The 15,937-nt window shown below is 59.4% G+C and overlaps 1 protein-coding gene across 2 annotated transcripts; it reads left to right on the plus strand.

The window, feature by feature from the left end:
• The first annotated feature begins 320 nt into the window (after window positions 1–320).
• MYL3 (myosin light chain 3) lies at window positions 321–4,960 on the plus strand. 2 transcript variants are annotated; one of them, XM_028087152.2, is made up of 6 exons: window positions 321–611; window positions 2,615–2,642; window positions 2,771–2,920; window positions 3,466–3,639; window positions 4,744–4,821; window positions 4,932–4,960. In XM_028087152.2, exons 1-6 carry the CDS (start codon window positions 321–323, stop codon window positions 4,958–4,960), a joined length of 750 nt encoding a protein of 249 aa, XP_027942953.2. The 2 variants fall into 2 exon arrangements, with proteins under 2 accessions (XP_027942953.2, XP_087878338.1); XM_088022212.1 differs by lacking the exons at window positions 321–611; window positions 2,615–2,642 and having other exon boundaries at window positions 2,788–2,920; window positions 4,759–4,821.
• Window positions 4,961–15,937: the final 10,977 nt, after the last annotated feature.

Consider the following 15,937-nt stretch of genomic DNA (forward strand, 5'->3'; position numbering starts at 1 on the left):
CGGAATTCGATGCGCAGCCGGGAAGTTTAACTCAGGAGGTGCCCTTAGGTAATCACAGTCCTGCCCCACCACGGCACACGCTTGGTCCAGCCTTCTGGTCCTGTTCAATTTATCACCTGCTGAGGGGTGCTGTGCCTACGGGTGCGTGTGCATTGGAGGGTGAGTGTGCGTTGAGCAGTGGCCTCGGTCCTCTGCTCCCCCTCCCCCTCCCTCTCCCCAACAGGTGATTGGGAGGAATGAGAGTCCTCCCTCTCCCCCACCCATTCCTGAGCCTGAACAATGCCCTCCCCAGGCCCCAAAATAGCCCCTGAGCTTAGCCAATGTCCTTTTATGGCCCTGTCCCTATTGTGCACTGTGGGGGTGGGGCTGGGGTCAGGAGGTGTCCGGACAGGATAAAGGCCAGGCCCCGGAGCCTCACCTACCCTGCTCTCTGCTTCCCTCTCTCCGTGTCCCTCTCCGTGCTTACAGCTTCCATGGCCCCCAAAAAGCCAGACCCCAAGAAGGACGACAAGGCAGCCTCCAAGACAGCTCCCGCTCCGGCGCCTGCACCTGCGCCTCGACCTGAGCCCGAGCGCCCCAAGGAACCTGAGTTTGATGCCTCCAAAATCAAGGTGGGTGTGGGGGCTGGGTTTCGGCAGGAAAGACAGGGCAGGCCCCCCCCTTGTTCCACTGTGGGGTGTCACGTCCATGCCAAGCCCCCCAGGGTGACCGGGGTGGGGGGCATGGGGAAGTGAGGCCCCTGCCCAGGCTGGGTCACACTCACCCCTACCAGGGTGGCCGAGCCCCAGAGCTGGTTGGACCTCAGCTTTTAGGTGGGGAAACTGAGGCACAGGCTGAGTAGTTCACTCAGGAAATTGGTCTTGGGGCTGTGACCAGTGGACCCAGAGCCCGTCCCCAGTTAAGAAGTCTTTCTCCGAGCCTAAACTTGGAGGAAGAGCCGTGACTCCCGTGACATTTGCAGAGTGGCACGCACCGTGTGTCCTGCCTGCTCCCTGTTCTTGGCTGGCCACCGGTCACCGCTGTCCGGGCTGCTGGCTGAGGGGCCCTGTGGAGTCCTCCCAGCTCCTCACGGCTCCTGCCTGTCCAGCCAGACCTGAAGCCCAACTGCACAGACTATCTTTGTGATCCCTTCCGGGGGTGGGGGCTACCTTGTCCCTCAAGACATGGGCTCCAATCCCAAATTTGCTCCATCCTGTTCCCTGCTCTGGGGCGTGGCTTCCTCAGATGTGACATGGGACAAGAAGCCCTCCTTGCAGGCTCCTGGGAACTGTTTGGGGAAAATGTGCCCTGGAGTTGGCTCTCTGAGCCCCCAACCACCCCCAGGGTCTAAGCTTGTGTCCCGCGGGCCCCCTGGTGCCCTGGTCCAGTCTCACCGGCTGACAGACTCCCCTGTGAGGGGAGGGCACAGTGAAGCCCGTCATGTGTCCCCCTGGCTCTCCCCATCGGGCTGGCCAGTGAAAGGCAGGAGGCTTTGCCAGGAGGCTCAGGAGTCTAACCTCAGCAGGCTTCCTGGTGGTGAGAGAGGTGTCAGGGGCCGGGAGCAACAAGTTGTTCTTCCAACACAGCGTTGAATCCGAGAGCCAGAAGAGACGAGCATGGCAAGGTGGCCGGGCAGGATATCCCTCTGCACCGGGATGTGCCCGGTTGGTGGGGCTCCCAGGGAGCGGCAGTGGGAGATGTGCCAGGCATGCCCTCTCTCCCAAGCTCCTTTCCCTCCTGCGACCTTGACCTTGGGGCGAGTGACTCCAGTGATAAAAATAGACCTGGTATCCAGTGAGGAGGGGGAAACCGGGTCCCAGGAGGCCTCCTGACCTCAAGTGGCTCTCTGATGTGGCCTCAGTAGACACTCAATACCACCACCGTGTCCCCAGGCTGTGCTGGGGTGGGGGCTGCCCGGGGCTTGTGGGTGGGGTGTGTAAGACCCAGGTGTAGTCAGGGCCATGTGAGTGACAGCGCCCAGCCTTGAGGTCTCTGTGAAGGGCAAGCATATGTAAAACACCTGCAGACACACGTGTGTGAACACCCACAGGCATATCTTACACACATACACACACACACGCGCGCGGGTGCGTGCACACGCACACATCCCTGTGGATATGCTCTCATGCTGACAGAAACCCACGCTCACTCATGTGGACAGCCTTGTCCACCGAGCCCCAGGCCTGCTGGGGGGTGGCAAAGCCAGCCTGGTCAGATCTGCTGGCTTCAGACCAAGGGCATCAGGTAAGGTGGGCTGCCCTGGGCTGGGGACTCAGGGCACCAGGCCAGCCTTCTCGCCCTTCCCCAGATATGGCCCACCAGCCATCAGGGTCTGGGCACACGCGGACCCAAGGCCCTCAGCTTGCACAGACTGGGGGGGGGGGTGAGGAGGCAGGAAGGTGCCAAGGTAGGTGGCAGGTCATGGGGGCAGAAGCTGGGATGCTGGCAGGGGGAGACTGCCAGCCTCCTGGCAAAGCCTCCTGGCTTTCACTGGCCAGCCCGATGGGGGAGAGCCAGGGGGACACATGGGGCAGCCAAGAGGTTGAGGCCTGGGCTGTGCCCATGGAGCGTGCAGGTGGAGATCTGGCCCCACCCTCTGAGCCGGGCACTCAGAATCTTTGGGGTCTCCTTTCAGATCGAGTTTACACCGGAGCAGATTGAAGGTAAGTGAGGGTCTTGAGCCCAGGGGCTGCAGGGTTGGACCCAGGGCCCCCAGTCTGAGAGTCTGGCCAGTGTGGGGTGAGTGGGGCGGACTCTGTGAGTGTCCACAGTTCACACCCTCTCCTGGCAGAGTTCAAGGAAGCCTTCATGCTGTTTGACCGCACGCCCAAGTGTGAGATGAAGATCACGTACGGGCAGTGCGGGGACGTCCTGCGGGCGCTGGGCCAGAACCCTACACAGGCCGAGGTGCTCCGTGTCCTAGGGAGACCAAAGCAGGAAGGTTGGTATGCGTTCATGCATACAGAGGCAGGTCTCAGGCTGTGCTGACATGGTAACAAGCAGTGAGTTTGCAGAACCATCCCGCCCCATGCTCATTCGCCACCCAGCCTCAGTGGCCACCTCCTGGTCTCCGCCATGTCTCTCTGGCGTTCGGGGCCAGACTCCCTCGCCACTTTTGCCACAAGAGGGTTGCCAGGGTTGCCACTTTGCCCCAGGGAGGCATGGGACCCAGGCCCCCTCCACAGGTTGCACAGTCCCAGGGAAGCTCTCTGATTGGCCCCACTGCTCCTGAGCAATCCCCGGTGGTGGGGAGGGTGGGGTCTATAAGAAAACCAGCAGCAAACTGTCCCTGTGAACAGCAAACGATTACGTAAATGATGCATGTCTCGCTTGACTGTAGAGTGTCCCGTGATGGGGATGTGGTTTGTAAATGGCCAGCTGGTGTAGAGTGCTTTGGGACTGTGTGAGGGCAGTAGCTCTGCACTCTGCCGTCCGGGGGGGACGGCTGTGCCTGCCCTGCCCCTCAGAGAGGCCTTACCTCCCCAGAGCTCAACACCAAGATGATGGACTTCGACACCTTCCTGCCCATGCTCCAGCACATCTCCAAGAACAAGGACACGGGCACCTACGAGGACTTTGTGGAGGGGTTGCGGGTCTTCGACAAGGAGGGCAACGGCACGGTCATGGGCGCCGAGCTTCGCCACGTGCTGGCCACGCTAGGTGAGGGCCCCCTTCTCCTCACCCCCACTCCTCCTTTCGGGGAGGCATCCTGGGGAAGGCCCCTCTGTCACCCGCGGAGCCCGCATCTGATCTGTGAAATGGACAGAGTGACATGGTCCAGGGCCCTCCATGGCAGGTGACAGAGATGTGGGGAGTTTGGAAGTTTAGGTAGGGACAAAGAAAGTGTGTTGGTGCAGCTCACGGAAACGAAGGGGGATAAGGACAGCTCTGGGGACAGGGTCGGAGGCCGGGGGCAGTGTGGTGCATCCAGCATGACCGGTTCAGTCCTGGTGTTCATGGTCTCAAGGTCAGATTCCAGGGACACAGCAATGAAGTGGCCCAGTAGGTAAGGGGTCTGCTTCTTGGGCATCTTGACTCCATCATCTGGCTGACTGACCCCTTTCTCAAAGGAGATTTTCGTACAGAAATGTTTATTGAGCACCTACTATATCTGCTCAAAGCAACTTTTCCCTGCACCAGACATTAACTGAACTCCTATGGTGTGTTTGGCCCTGGGCTGGTCTCTGGGGTTTTGCGCGTGTGTGGCTGGGGGTAGGCGGTCCCCCCCCATTCCAGTGGGGGGACCAGTGTAGCACACAATACCCAGAGGCAGGAAAGTGGCAGACTTGTCTGGAGAACAGAGATGTTGTCTCCTTGTCTCCTCCACCATCATCCCCCAAGGCCCTCAGCTCCGCCCCATGGGCCCTTCCTCTAGCCTCAAAAGGCTGCCCCAAGGGACTGCTTCCAGGGACATGGGGGGCCTGGCTTCCTCTTGATGGAAGGGGTCCCCAGCAGCCTGCTGAAAAAAGGGGACAGTGTGTGCTGGGTACTTGAACACCAAGCCGGGACTGTTATGGACAGAGCCCAGGCTTGGAGGGTGCACCAGTCCTGCAACCCAGGTCTCCCCTGTTTTTGACTTGTCATTGATTCTCCTGGTCTCAGAAATGGGGGTGGTGGCCAAGGCCCTGTGAGTCGGGATGACTGTGCCAAAGTGAGGTGTGGGAGTACTAGGGAGGCATCCCACCATCCAGAGGGGCTCTGTGCCGCCCCCCCCCCCCCGAATTCATACCCTTCCCACGGTGCTGACTCAGCCTCCCGGGCCAGGTGAGAGGCTGACAGAAGATGAGGTGGAGAAACTGATGGCGGGGCAGGAAGACTCCAATGGCTGCATCAACTATGAAGGTGCGCTAGCTCGGCAGGCTGGGGGCTGGGGTGGGGCACTGGGACCCTGGGCTCCTGCCCATGGCCACTGGGTGCTCAACCCCTGCCACTTGCTCTGCCCTTCTTTGCAGCTTTTGTGAAGCACATCATGGCCAGCTGAACCTCTCGTCCCAGGTGAGACCTCCACTCCTTTCCAAACCTGCTGCCACCTTTGCGGCCTCTGCCGACCTCAGCTGCTGTCGCCTCATGCCCCAGCTTCCAGATCCTGCATTGCTACCTCCCCATCTCCACCGAGCCCAGCTCTCAGTTGACGCCCCGCTCTCTCACCCCATCCCATCCACTGTAACCTGTGCCCACCTTTACTCTCAGGGAGAGCCCATGCTGGGGACAGCTCATCCCCCACTCATGGTGCTGACGCCAGCCACCTGGAGTTGTGGGGAGGAGGGGAGCGCATCGAGACTCCTACAGCAGCCCCCTCCACCGGCCCTGCAGACCTCTGGGTGCCTGTCATCTCCCCCTACAAGCTGTGCATCTCTGTCCTCACCCTATGGGCCTCATGAATAAATGGCATCTTTCCTTCCTTCCTTCCTTTCTTCCTTCCTTCCTTCCTCCCTCCCTCCCTCCCTTCCTCCCTTCCTTCCTTCCTTCCCTTCCCTCTCTCCTTCCTTCTTTCCCCTCTGTGGCCCTTTGGTTGTTTCTGTAAAATTTATGAGCCCCACATGGTGAGCCCTGGACAAAATGAGGGGAGTCATGCCGAAATCCTGCCTCTTTGCTCCCCCGCAAAACTATCCCAAACCCTCTGAGCCTGCCCACCAGGATCCTGGGGTAGGAGCAGGGCTGAGCTGGAAGAGGGCTGGGTGCCCCTCCCTTGCTCTTGTCCTCCCCTTCTCCCTTCAGGAGGTGGCACCACCAGCAATCAGGGATCCATGGGGCATTGGCCCAGGGCTGCCCATGTCATAGGTGGGGAAACTGAGGCCCAGAGCAGAGAATGGCCTTACCTGAGGCACCCTGGGAATGAATGGCAGGGCGGGAGCTAACTTTGTCCCCAGGCTCTCAGAATTGAAGGGTCCTTAGACTCCCGACTGGCTCAGATGGGGAAACTGAGGCACTGTGCCTGTGGTGTGGCTGTAGGCCAGAGGAAGAGGCTTTACTGGGGCAGTATCTGGGGTCCGCAGTGGGTTCCCTAGCCCCGGGCTTCTCAACAGAAGATAAGTGTGCAGTCCCTGCAATGACAGAAGGAGGTACATACACCTCCTGCAAATCCCTGCCCCATTGCCCATACCCTGCTCAGGCGGCGGGGGGAGGCCCTCCTTCCCTCCCCTCGGAGCCCAGTGGGGAGAGTGAGAGGGGGCTTCCTGGAGAAGGTGACCCACCATGCAGAGAGGCTGTGGGCCCTAGGGACAGGGGGTGTGGGGGAGATCAAGGGCTCAGAATGGGGAGTGGGCCACACAGGGTAGGAATCAGCCTGCAGGCCAGGAGGACCCAGGTCAGGGCAGTTCCATCAGGGTGCATGCGAGCGCGTCTGCGTGGGAGGGGAGCCTGCGCGAGTGGGTTTGAAGACGAGCAGAGCTCGGGCTGCCTGTGGGCATTGGTGTGGTGTGGGGACCTGCCTGCGAGCATGTTGGGATCGTGAGTATGAGTGTGTGGGGGGCATGTGCCAGCAGCGTATGTGAGGCTGTATATGCGAGGGGTGTGAGCGTCTCTGCAGGAGTCTGTCTCATCTTCCTTTCATTGTCTCTGAGTCTCTGGAGCACCGCCTGAGTGCCAGCCTCTGTCCTATCCCTGCGAACCCCAGAGTGGAGAAAACAGTCAAAACCTCTGCCCTCACGGAGCTCACAAAGACCTGACAAATCACCGCCCATAAAGTGTGTCAGCCAGTGATAAAGGCTGAGGAGGGACCCAAGTAGGGGAGAGGCCGGGCGGGCGCGTGTGTGTGTGTAAGAGCTGGGAGGGGCTGACATGTTAAATCAGGAGGCCAGTGATGACCGGAGAAGGTAATAGCCAGGCAAAAGACTTAAAAAGAGAGGAGATAATACCCAGAATATATAAAGGACTCCTGCAAGTCTACAGCAAAATAATAGACAACCCCATTCAAAAACGGGCAGAAGACTTGAATAGACATTGCTCCAAAGCAGATCTACAAATGGCCATTTAACATGTGTGTAGATGTTCGACATCACTAGTTAGGGCAATGCAAATCCAAACCGCCGGGAGATCCCATTTCACACCCAGTTAGGAGGGCTCTTATTCAAGAAACAGGAAGTAACAAGGGTTGTGAGAATGTGGAGAAATCGGAGCCCGCGGGTGCTGTCGGTGGGAACGCAAAATGGTGCAGCCGCCAAAAATGGTGCGGAAAACGCTATGGAGGGTTGTCACAAAATTTTAAAACACGTTCCCATATGATCCAGCAATGCCATTTCTAAGTGCCTTCCCCAAAGAATTGAACGCAGGGACAGAGAGATACTCATACCCCCATGTTGATAGAGCCCCAGGGTGGAAAAAGCCAAGTGCGCATCGACAGATGAATGGATAAACAAAATGTATTCTACACAACAGCCCAATCTTCAGCCCCAAAGAAGGAAGGACATTCTGACACTTGCTACAACATGGATGGACTTTGAGGATATTACGCCAAGTGAAATAGGCCAGACCCAGATGACACAGTGTGACTCCACTTAAAGGAGGTATACCTTGGGTCATCGAATTCATAGAGGCAGAAAGTAGAATGGTGGTGGTAGGGGGCTGGGGGGCAGGGGCGAGTGAGGAGCTGTTAAAGCGGAGAAATAAGCAAGAGACACTCCATCTCTCGATGGAGTGTCTTAGCTGCGCTTCCCCAGAAGCAGAGCTGAGACCGAGCTGGAATGCAAGTCGTCTCCCCAGGAGGTGACCCCGGGGAGCATGGGAGAGCCACTAGAAGGGAAGGAAGTCTCCACGGGGGCCGGGAGCAGAGAGCACTGTGGACAGGGGGGCCTGGGCCCTCTGGGCACCTCCAGGAGACTTGACCTGCTGAGGGGATGAGGAAATCAGACTCTCCAGCTACTCGGGTCTTCACCGGTTGGGGCAGGGCCTCCTAGGCAGGTTGGAACGTTTGTTCGTGTGGGGCACTTCAGCATCTGCTCTGGGCAGCTGCGTGGGCATCGAGGGAAGACATTCCTGCTGGGGGCACAAAGGCCGCTGAGATGGGGGCAGACAGCGCCATGGGGAGGTGGTGGGGCCTGAGTCACAGAGGTGACCGAGGGCCTGTGGCCACGGCAAGGGCTTTGGCATGTGCTGGGGGGAGACTCTATCAGCATCACTCTGGCCCCAGGTGGAAGGAGAGTAGACTGGGGGGGCACGAGCAGAAGCGGGGGGACGAGGCAGGAGGGTGCGGGGGAGAGAAGCAAATCTGTGCTTGGCCCAGTGGAGATGAGAAGCGGTCAGATTGCAAGTCCCTTTGAAACCAGTCTTAGCAACATCTTGGGCCGATTTTGAGGCTTTTGAGGCCTTCTGGTTCCTTTCCTTGTCTCCACACAGTCCACTCCAGCCCCAGATCCCCTTCGGGGTGGCAGGTGAGGGACTGTAGGGTCTGCTCGTTATGGTGCAGAGTCCGGCTGGCTGGTGGGGCAGGGAACAGAGGCACGTGTGGCCTTGCTGTGGCGGCCTCTGCTAGTCGGGGTGTCTCCTGTGGACGTGTGACCCTGCTGGACTCTGGCGAGCCTCCCTGGACAACTGGGCCTGGGGACCCCCCCCCAGGAAAGCAGGACCTCCCTTTGGTCCCAATCAGGGTGGGGAGCCTCGTGAGGGGCTGATAACCTTCTGGGCAGTCCCCCCACTTTCTGCCTGCCCCCTTCCCCGCTCCCCATTCCTGCCTGCCCCAGCCACTTCCTTCCTGGAATGGCTGAGCTCCCTGTCAAAAGTCTCCAGGGGCCACATGGGACTGGGAGGTCGCAGCCTTCTCGTTCTGGGGATGCCCACCCTGGGCTGGGGTCCTGCGGGCAGGGGGTTGCACCTGTCCTGTCATCTTCAGGCAAGAAGGGACCCTGCCTCCAAGTTCATGTATGTCCCGGATCCCTGGGGATATGAGCTCTCTCAGGGATGCTTGTCCCTGCTCTGGTTTTCAGGATGGTCCTGCAGTGCTCCCAGGCTCCCTTGGCTCCTGGAAGGGAGGCAGAATCCCACACATTCCCCCAAGACACTTTGCAGCCCAGACCGGCCAGTCGTCCTCTGCAGACTGCGGAGGAAGCGGGGGAAAGGCTGGAGGTGGCCGGTCGGGGTACGCGGGGGCTGTTGTGTCTGATGTGCTCGGGCTGGGGTGGGTTGGCCCCACTTGTTGGGGTTCTACTCCACTTGGAGTAGGTCTCTGTCCCAGGGGGGCTGTCATTCCTGGACTCAGGTCACTGGCTGTAGGTCCAGGTGTCAGAGTGGACAGGTGGGGGACCCCGAGGGTGCCACTCGGCTGCAGGGCTGAGCGTTTTCCTCACCCCGCATCCCTCGTCCCCCACCTCTGCTGGGTGGAATGCATATTTCCGTGTGTCCCCGTGTATTTGCGTGGGCACGTGCCCACAGGCGGGCCTGTGTATCTGTGCCTGTGAGTGTATCTGTGGGTGCGTGTATGCCTGTATATTGTGTGTGCCGCTGGTCTGTGCATTTGCACAAGTGTGTGTGCCTCTGCGTGTGCGCATGTCTGTGTCTGTTGGCATGTGTGTCTAAGCGTGTACGTGTTGGGGGGCTCTGCTGAGTCTGTGCCGGTGCCGAGCGGGTAGCCCTGCCAGCCGGGCTGTGGCCTCCCCACAGTTACATAAACACTGTCCCAGCTCCCCCCTCAAGCAGGGTGGTCTAGCCTGTGGCCCTGTGGCCGGTGGAAAGGGATTGGAGGGGGCAGAGGGTTGGTGCCCCTGTTAACCTGGTCCCCTCCATGCCTCGAGGGCCGGGGCCCGTGCTCTGTAAGATGGGGTCCAATCTGGGGTCTCTCTATGCCTCCCTTCCCCCATCCCTGAGGCCTGATCTCTGAGGTCTTTCTAAGGTGGCAGGAATATTCACCTCTGGTTTCAGTCCTGGTCCAGGCTGATCCAGAGGGTCAGCGGGGCAGCCCAGGGAAACTGGCGGCCGGGGGTGGTGGTCAGCCTCAGGACCCCAGAACCAACTGTCCCTCCTCTGCTCCAACATCCCTGCTTGGCTGCTTCTGGCTCTCGGCAGCCTGCTACACCCTGCAGCTTCTCCCCAGACGCCATCCTCGGTTCAAGGGGTCACCCCTGGGACATGGAGCAGATAGCACTTAACTGGGTGGCCGAGAAGGCCAGACACTCAGGCCGAGGAGGTAGAATGAAGTCAGCCAGGGTCTTGAAGACATCAAGTATTAGAGGAAGATCTTCCTAGGCCACGAGAAGAAAGGAAATCAGACTGCGGGTATGAGAAACTGGGTGCTAGGGCCCAAAGTGCTCCACAGCAGAGGGGCCGACAGAAAGCTGGTGACCATCTTAAGAGAACTTGGGGCTGGAGTAAAAGGGTCCAACCACGGACTGTATGAAGTCAGGGGCAGGGTGGGGTGGGCTGCAGAGGAGTTTCAGAGGAGAGGCAAAAGAAATCAGGCCGTGGGGGGTGTGAGTTGCCGCCCTCATGCCATGGAAGTGGGTGCTTGGGGGCACCAGGCTGGAGCGCTGCGCTGTGCGTCCTGAGGCCCTGGGTGGTGGGGAGGGTTGAGGGGAGGGGGCCAGGACAGGCCTGCCTGGGCGCAGGGCCAGCCTCATGCCCAGGACTGCTGACCCGGTGGCCTCGGAGAATGCAGGAAAACCCCAGACCTTGAACCCGGTGACCGGGCACTGAAGTGGCTCCCTGAGGGTTCTCCCGGCCCCAGGCCCGCCCTCACCCAAGTTGGGGGGTTATTCGTTACTGCTTTCCCAAAGCCACACAATCCTGGTTTGCCCTGACGCTGACAGAGCACGGCTGGAATGTGGAGTGTGTGTGAGTGTGCGTACACGAGGCTCCCCGGGGCCGGCTGCCCAACAGGCCCCCTCCGGTCTCAGCAGCCAGGGCCCAGGGCCCCTTGGACAGGGGAAGGCCTAGAAGGTCAGGGTTGGGAGGGCCCCTGCCTGCCCCCTTCCTCCCCCACCTTGCTGAAGACACCTCGAGGGCCACCATTTTCTTCCAACCTGTGTCCCCTTCTCTGGCCCGTGGGTCTGGGTACCTCATCTGTCCAGTGAGGTCTCGGTGAGAATGAGGGTGCCAGAGCCTTTCTAGAGGGTGGGGGCTTGGGGCGAGGCAGCTGGAAGATTCTGGAACTCCAGAGCTGGGGAGACGTGTCAGGTCTTGACCAACTTTCTGAATTTTTATACTTCGGGCCAGCTGAATATGAGCTGCCCTTTCCCCACACGGTTCCCATGCCCTGGTTCTGGAGACCACTGCCTTTCCTCCCCCAGCACCTCTTCCATCTCACTTGCCCTGTGGTCCCTTTTCTCCCTCCCACAGTAGGCTGGGAAGCCACATAAAGGTGCTCCAGAATGACATCCCCAGCTTTGGAGCTAACTGGAAGAGGTAGTGAGCACCTTGTCCCGAGGTGTGCAAACAGAGGGAAACCAGTTCCAGTCACAAATGCTGCAAAAGGGGTTCTGGCGCTGGTAGAGGTTGGAAGCATATGGGTGTCTCCAAGCCCCAGGGCCCAGCTTGTGACAATGTCCAAGAAAGTTTTCATGAGAGAAAAGGAAGGCCCATGTTGGTGGCCCATGGCCTTGCTGTGAAGCTCAATTTCTGCATCTTCAAGGCCTGTCTTTCTTCCAAGATCCCATGCGGCCTACTGTTTTTTTTTTTGTCTTGAGAATATCCTTTTGTTTACAAAACAATGGTGATGGTAGCTGGTGGCTGTTGTTTTCATGTCTTTAGTTGGCAAAATCAGACCTTAGAAGTCAAATTTTAAGTTTTGAGAAAATCTCACAGTTTGTTGCAATCAACATCTACCCAAATCCCTGCATAGAGACCCTTGAATGGGGCCCATCGTTACCAGGCCCAAGGCTCATTTGAACTGACTCATTCATTCATTCATTCATTCATTCACGCATAGTGTAATTATCAGATGCCTGGGGTGACTGACAGGCCTGGCCCTGCCAGGTGGGATGCAAAGGGGAGTGGAGACCCTGCAGAGGGGCAGATGAGCCCCTGAGACAGGCGGGCACTGATGGAGATCGGGGCTGGGGGTGGGGATGATGCCTCCGCTTCCTCCATGGCAGTGTCTGGGATCCTGTGATTCCGAATGTCCCCGAACCCGTGGGTGCCTATACCTGTTTCCCCCTGCAGCTGGAGGTGGGAAGCCAGTGGTAGTAGCACGGGGGCGGGGTGGGGGCGGCCGAGGCAGGAAGGCACAAATACCCCATGGTTTCTAGCCCTGGGAAGAGAAACAGTGCTCAGGCCTGGGGGACAGATAAAGGGGGAACATGGGCACATCCCTCCGCATGGCCTGGTCTGAGCGAAGGGGCCCAGGGCTGGGAGCCCCCATGAGGGAGACATACCCACATCCACCAGCTCTGGGCCAACCGGCCCATGACCCCTCCTTCCTCTCTCAGGAGCTCAGGCTCTGTGCAGTCCATCCCCCAGATGGTGTCTTCCTGTAGTGAGGGGGTCCCTGGGGTAGGTCTGAAGAGTAGAGCTGGAGGTACGGGCAGGTCCTGGGGCCCCCAGGCTTGTGTGGACGGCGAGAACGCTCTGGGCCCACATCAGGAGTGACTCCTACCCTCTTGGGCACCTGAGGATCCAGCCCTCAAGCCCCCCACACAGGGCGGACGTGCCTGGCTGTAGGGCCGGCAGAGGCAAAATGATACCAAGAGTGGCCTCGAAACTCAGTCCTCAGCACCCCCAGGTTGCCTGCCCCACCTGGGCTCCTGTCTCAGCTTTCCCTGTGGGCAGAGTCCCTCCCCTAGGTGGGGACCCTGACCCCAGCAGGCTCTGGGAGTAGGGCCTGGGTCAGACCCTACCCCCTGGGTCAGATCAGTACACGATGATGGTGTATCTGCTGGGCTCCCAGTTCTTCCCCAGGTGCCACGACATTGTAGTGAGCCCACAAAGAAAATGTCCTCGCCAGGTCCTGCTCTGGCTTTGGTCCAGCTCCCAGGTCTCCTGGTCCTTGTGCCTTGGCCTGTGCTTTCAGACCTGCCTTGCCATCCCTGAGTGAGCAAGGAGGGACCCCTAATTCTGTTAATCCGGAGTGGGTACCTTCCCTGCCAGCCCCAGATTCTGACCTCAGAGTTGGATGGGAAGGGGCCTCAGACACCTGGGCCAACCTCTTTTCCAGGGCAAGTCTGATGAGCTGCTGTTTGCTTGAACACCCCCAGCAACAGGGAGTTCACCTCCTATTGAGGCACTTGGCCAGGTGGGTGGCTCTCTGATGTGGGGCAAAAATTTGTCCAGGGCCTCCCTGATTCTCCAAAACTGGGTCCTTAGAACTGTTGCTCCCTGGCCTAGCTTCTAGGTGACTCTCTAGGCTGACCCCACCCCTGCCATCCTCTGGGTTGATCCCTTGATCCAGGGTGGGCCTTGCCCTCCGTCAGGCGGCTGACCCAGCCAGAGCTCTTGTTTGTTAAGGCCCGGAGCAGGGCAGAGACCCTGAGAACTGTCCTTGCACCTGCTCCCGGCCGGGGGACGGCAGGGCTGGCTCTGCATTGGAGAGGGGGCCTCTAAGGTCACCAGTGTGGAAGGTAGGGTTAAGAGAGTCAGGGAACACAGTGTTACAGAGGGTGACAGGGTGGTGGGGGGCACACATGAGGATCCAAGTTTCGGGCTAGGTAAGTTCAGGTGCAGACTGTTGGGGGAGGTCCCTGCAGGTTGCCCTGGTGCTCTAGTTCTGAGCCTCAGTTTCTCTCCTGTGTTGGGCTGGAGGTGTGGAAGCCTCTGGTGTTCTGAGCCCTGGAGAGGCCCCTTCTGGACTCTGAGCTTCGGGCTGGGGGCGGTAGGGGGAGGCGACAGCTGCTTTGAAATGTGGAGAATAATAAAGCCAGGAATGTCTGAGCTCAGGGGAAAAAATAACCCCCGCCCACTGGGCCTCCCACCCTGCCTGGCGCAATGAATTAAGTACAGGGAGGCACGTTTCAAGTGGGGGCGCGGGCTGGGGGGAGTCTGGAAGGCCCCTAATGAGAAACAGGGTCCTGGGTGGGGCCACCGGGATCTGGGGGTTTGGGGCCACCTGATCTGAACCCTGGGCGTCCCCTCACTCCCTAAAAGCTTCCTGTCAATCTCCCTCTGTCCGCATGTGTGTCGGGGGAGGGGGCACCGTCCCATCCCGGTGCTGACCTCTGACCCTGGGCTGCACCCCAGGGCTGGGTCTAAAAGTCAGAAACGGGAGAAAGCGCAGCTGACCTGGACGGATGATCTCATTTTACTCTTCCTGAAGCTTTTCCTGGCTGGGACTGGGTGGGTGCCTCCTGAGTCCAGGATGATGGGGCCAACGCTGCCCCCTGCTGGACTGACCAAACCCGCAGTGGGGCCGCGCAGCCTCTGACCAGAAGCCCCGAGTCCCCAGTCCAGGCCACCTACCGCTGCTAGTCCCTGCAGGCCCTCCCCTTACTCTGCCCAACGTAGCTTTACCCTTCCCTCCACCCCCTATATCCCTGGCCCCAGCTCAGCTTCCCCTACCTATCTCCCTGGGGCTTGGACGTCAGCATCTCCCGGTCCCGCTCTACCCTTCCAGTCCACCAGTCTGGGGGGACCTGGCTTTTTCACGGGTCACTTTCCCCCACCTCTGCTCTCTCCTTCCCCAGGGACCTTAATGTTCCCCCAACAAGGCCCACACTCTCATATCTTCGCTTATGCTGTCCCCTGGCTCTTATCTGGTGGATCCCCATTCATCTACCTGTGAAACAGCTTCCTAAAAGGCCACCCCCTTCCCAGGGAGCCCAGGGAACAGTGGGGTAAGTGAGTACTGAGACCATCAGCGAAAAGGTGAATTCTCAGCAAGGGAGCTGGAGAGCTGTGGAGGGCAGGAAGGCTTGTTCTTGTGGCTCTTCCCAAGGAGCCTGCCTGGCCTCCCAGCTTCTGCTGGCTTGGAGCAAAGCTCCCACTTTATTTTTAAGAAGCCTGGCCCGGGACTTGGAGCTCCTTGAAATATTCTCCCTCCTGTCCCTTCTCCTCCCCACCCACTTTAATTAAAACCATTGTTTTGCAAGCACATGTTAATTAAAAAGCAAACATGTTTTGCTAAGTAATTTGGAAGCTCTGGTTATACAAACCAGAGTCATTCCAGTTAAAAAAAATCCCTCACCCAGCTTGTCCCAGTGTCTGGGGAGCTGAGGACCCCCGTGGTTGCCATAGATGCATGTCCCTTTAGATGCAGAGCCACCTCCTGTGGAGGCCTACCCAGGACAGCGTGTCCTTTCTGTCTCACCAGTGGGGATGTGGAGGCAGCTCAGAGGCCTAGAGCTCTGGGCCAACCCTCTGCAAACGTGTGCTTTGGGCCCCAGGAGCAATAGCTGGTGAGGAAGGGTGGAGGGCTCATGTGCCCCGTCCTGCAAGGCAGGGTCCTTGTCTCAGAGCCATTGCCCAGCTGGGGGCCGGGGGGGGGGGGTGAGGGGAGGAGGCTGGGGGCGTGACAGGGCCGCAAACCCAGCCAGGAAGGCTGGTGGGTGCTGGGTGGCCAGGGCCACTCCCTGAGGTCTCTAGCACAGCTGGGACTACAGTACCCAAAGCTGAGACAGTTGATCCCTTAGGTGAGGGCCCAAGGCAAGGACCAGCCTGATGGGTCAGGGGAGCCTGGGATTCTCCGAGGCACCTCTTCTAGCCCCAGGTCCCCACTCTGTCTGGTGACGACCACAATGCCATGTCCCCACCCTGGCTCCTGGCCCTGGGAGTCCTGGGGCCTCCGAGGCCCTTCATACCCTGTGCAGTAACCTCAGGGCCCATTGCAGGGGGCTGGAGCACCTAAGGCGCCGGGGTTCGGCGCCCTCCAGCCCCTCCTGCTCCCCACCCTGGCCAGGGATGAGCCTCTCTCACCAAGTAGCCTCTCCAAGCCTTGCCACCACCTTGCAAACTGCCGGTTGGTTCTCCCAGCCGGGAGTCCTGCTAATAGGAAGTGTTTCTTATATGAATGTTGGGTGTGTGTCTCCCCACGTGGTCTCTGTGAGTCACTGTTAGCCATGACCCTGGAGTGAAGAGGGCTCGCCTTCCCTCCCGAAGGAGGAGA

This window comes from Eumetopias jubatus, unplaced genomic scaffold (assembly GCF_037043125.1).
Source record: "Eumetopias jubatus isolate StellerSeaLion01/CBP00866 unplaced genomic scaffold, mEumJub1_p1.0 scaffold_1, whole genome shotgun sequence".
Taxonomy (NCBI): domain Eukaryota; kingdom Metazoa; phylum Chordata; class Mammalia; order Carnivora; family Otariidae; genus Eumetopias; species Eumetopias jubatus.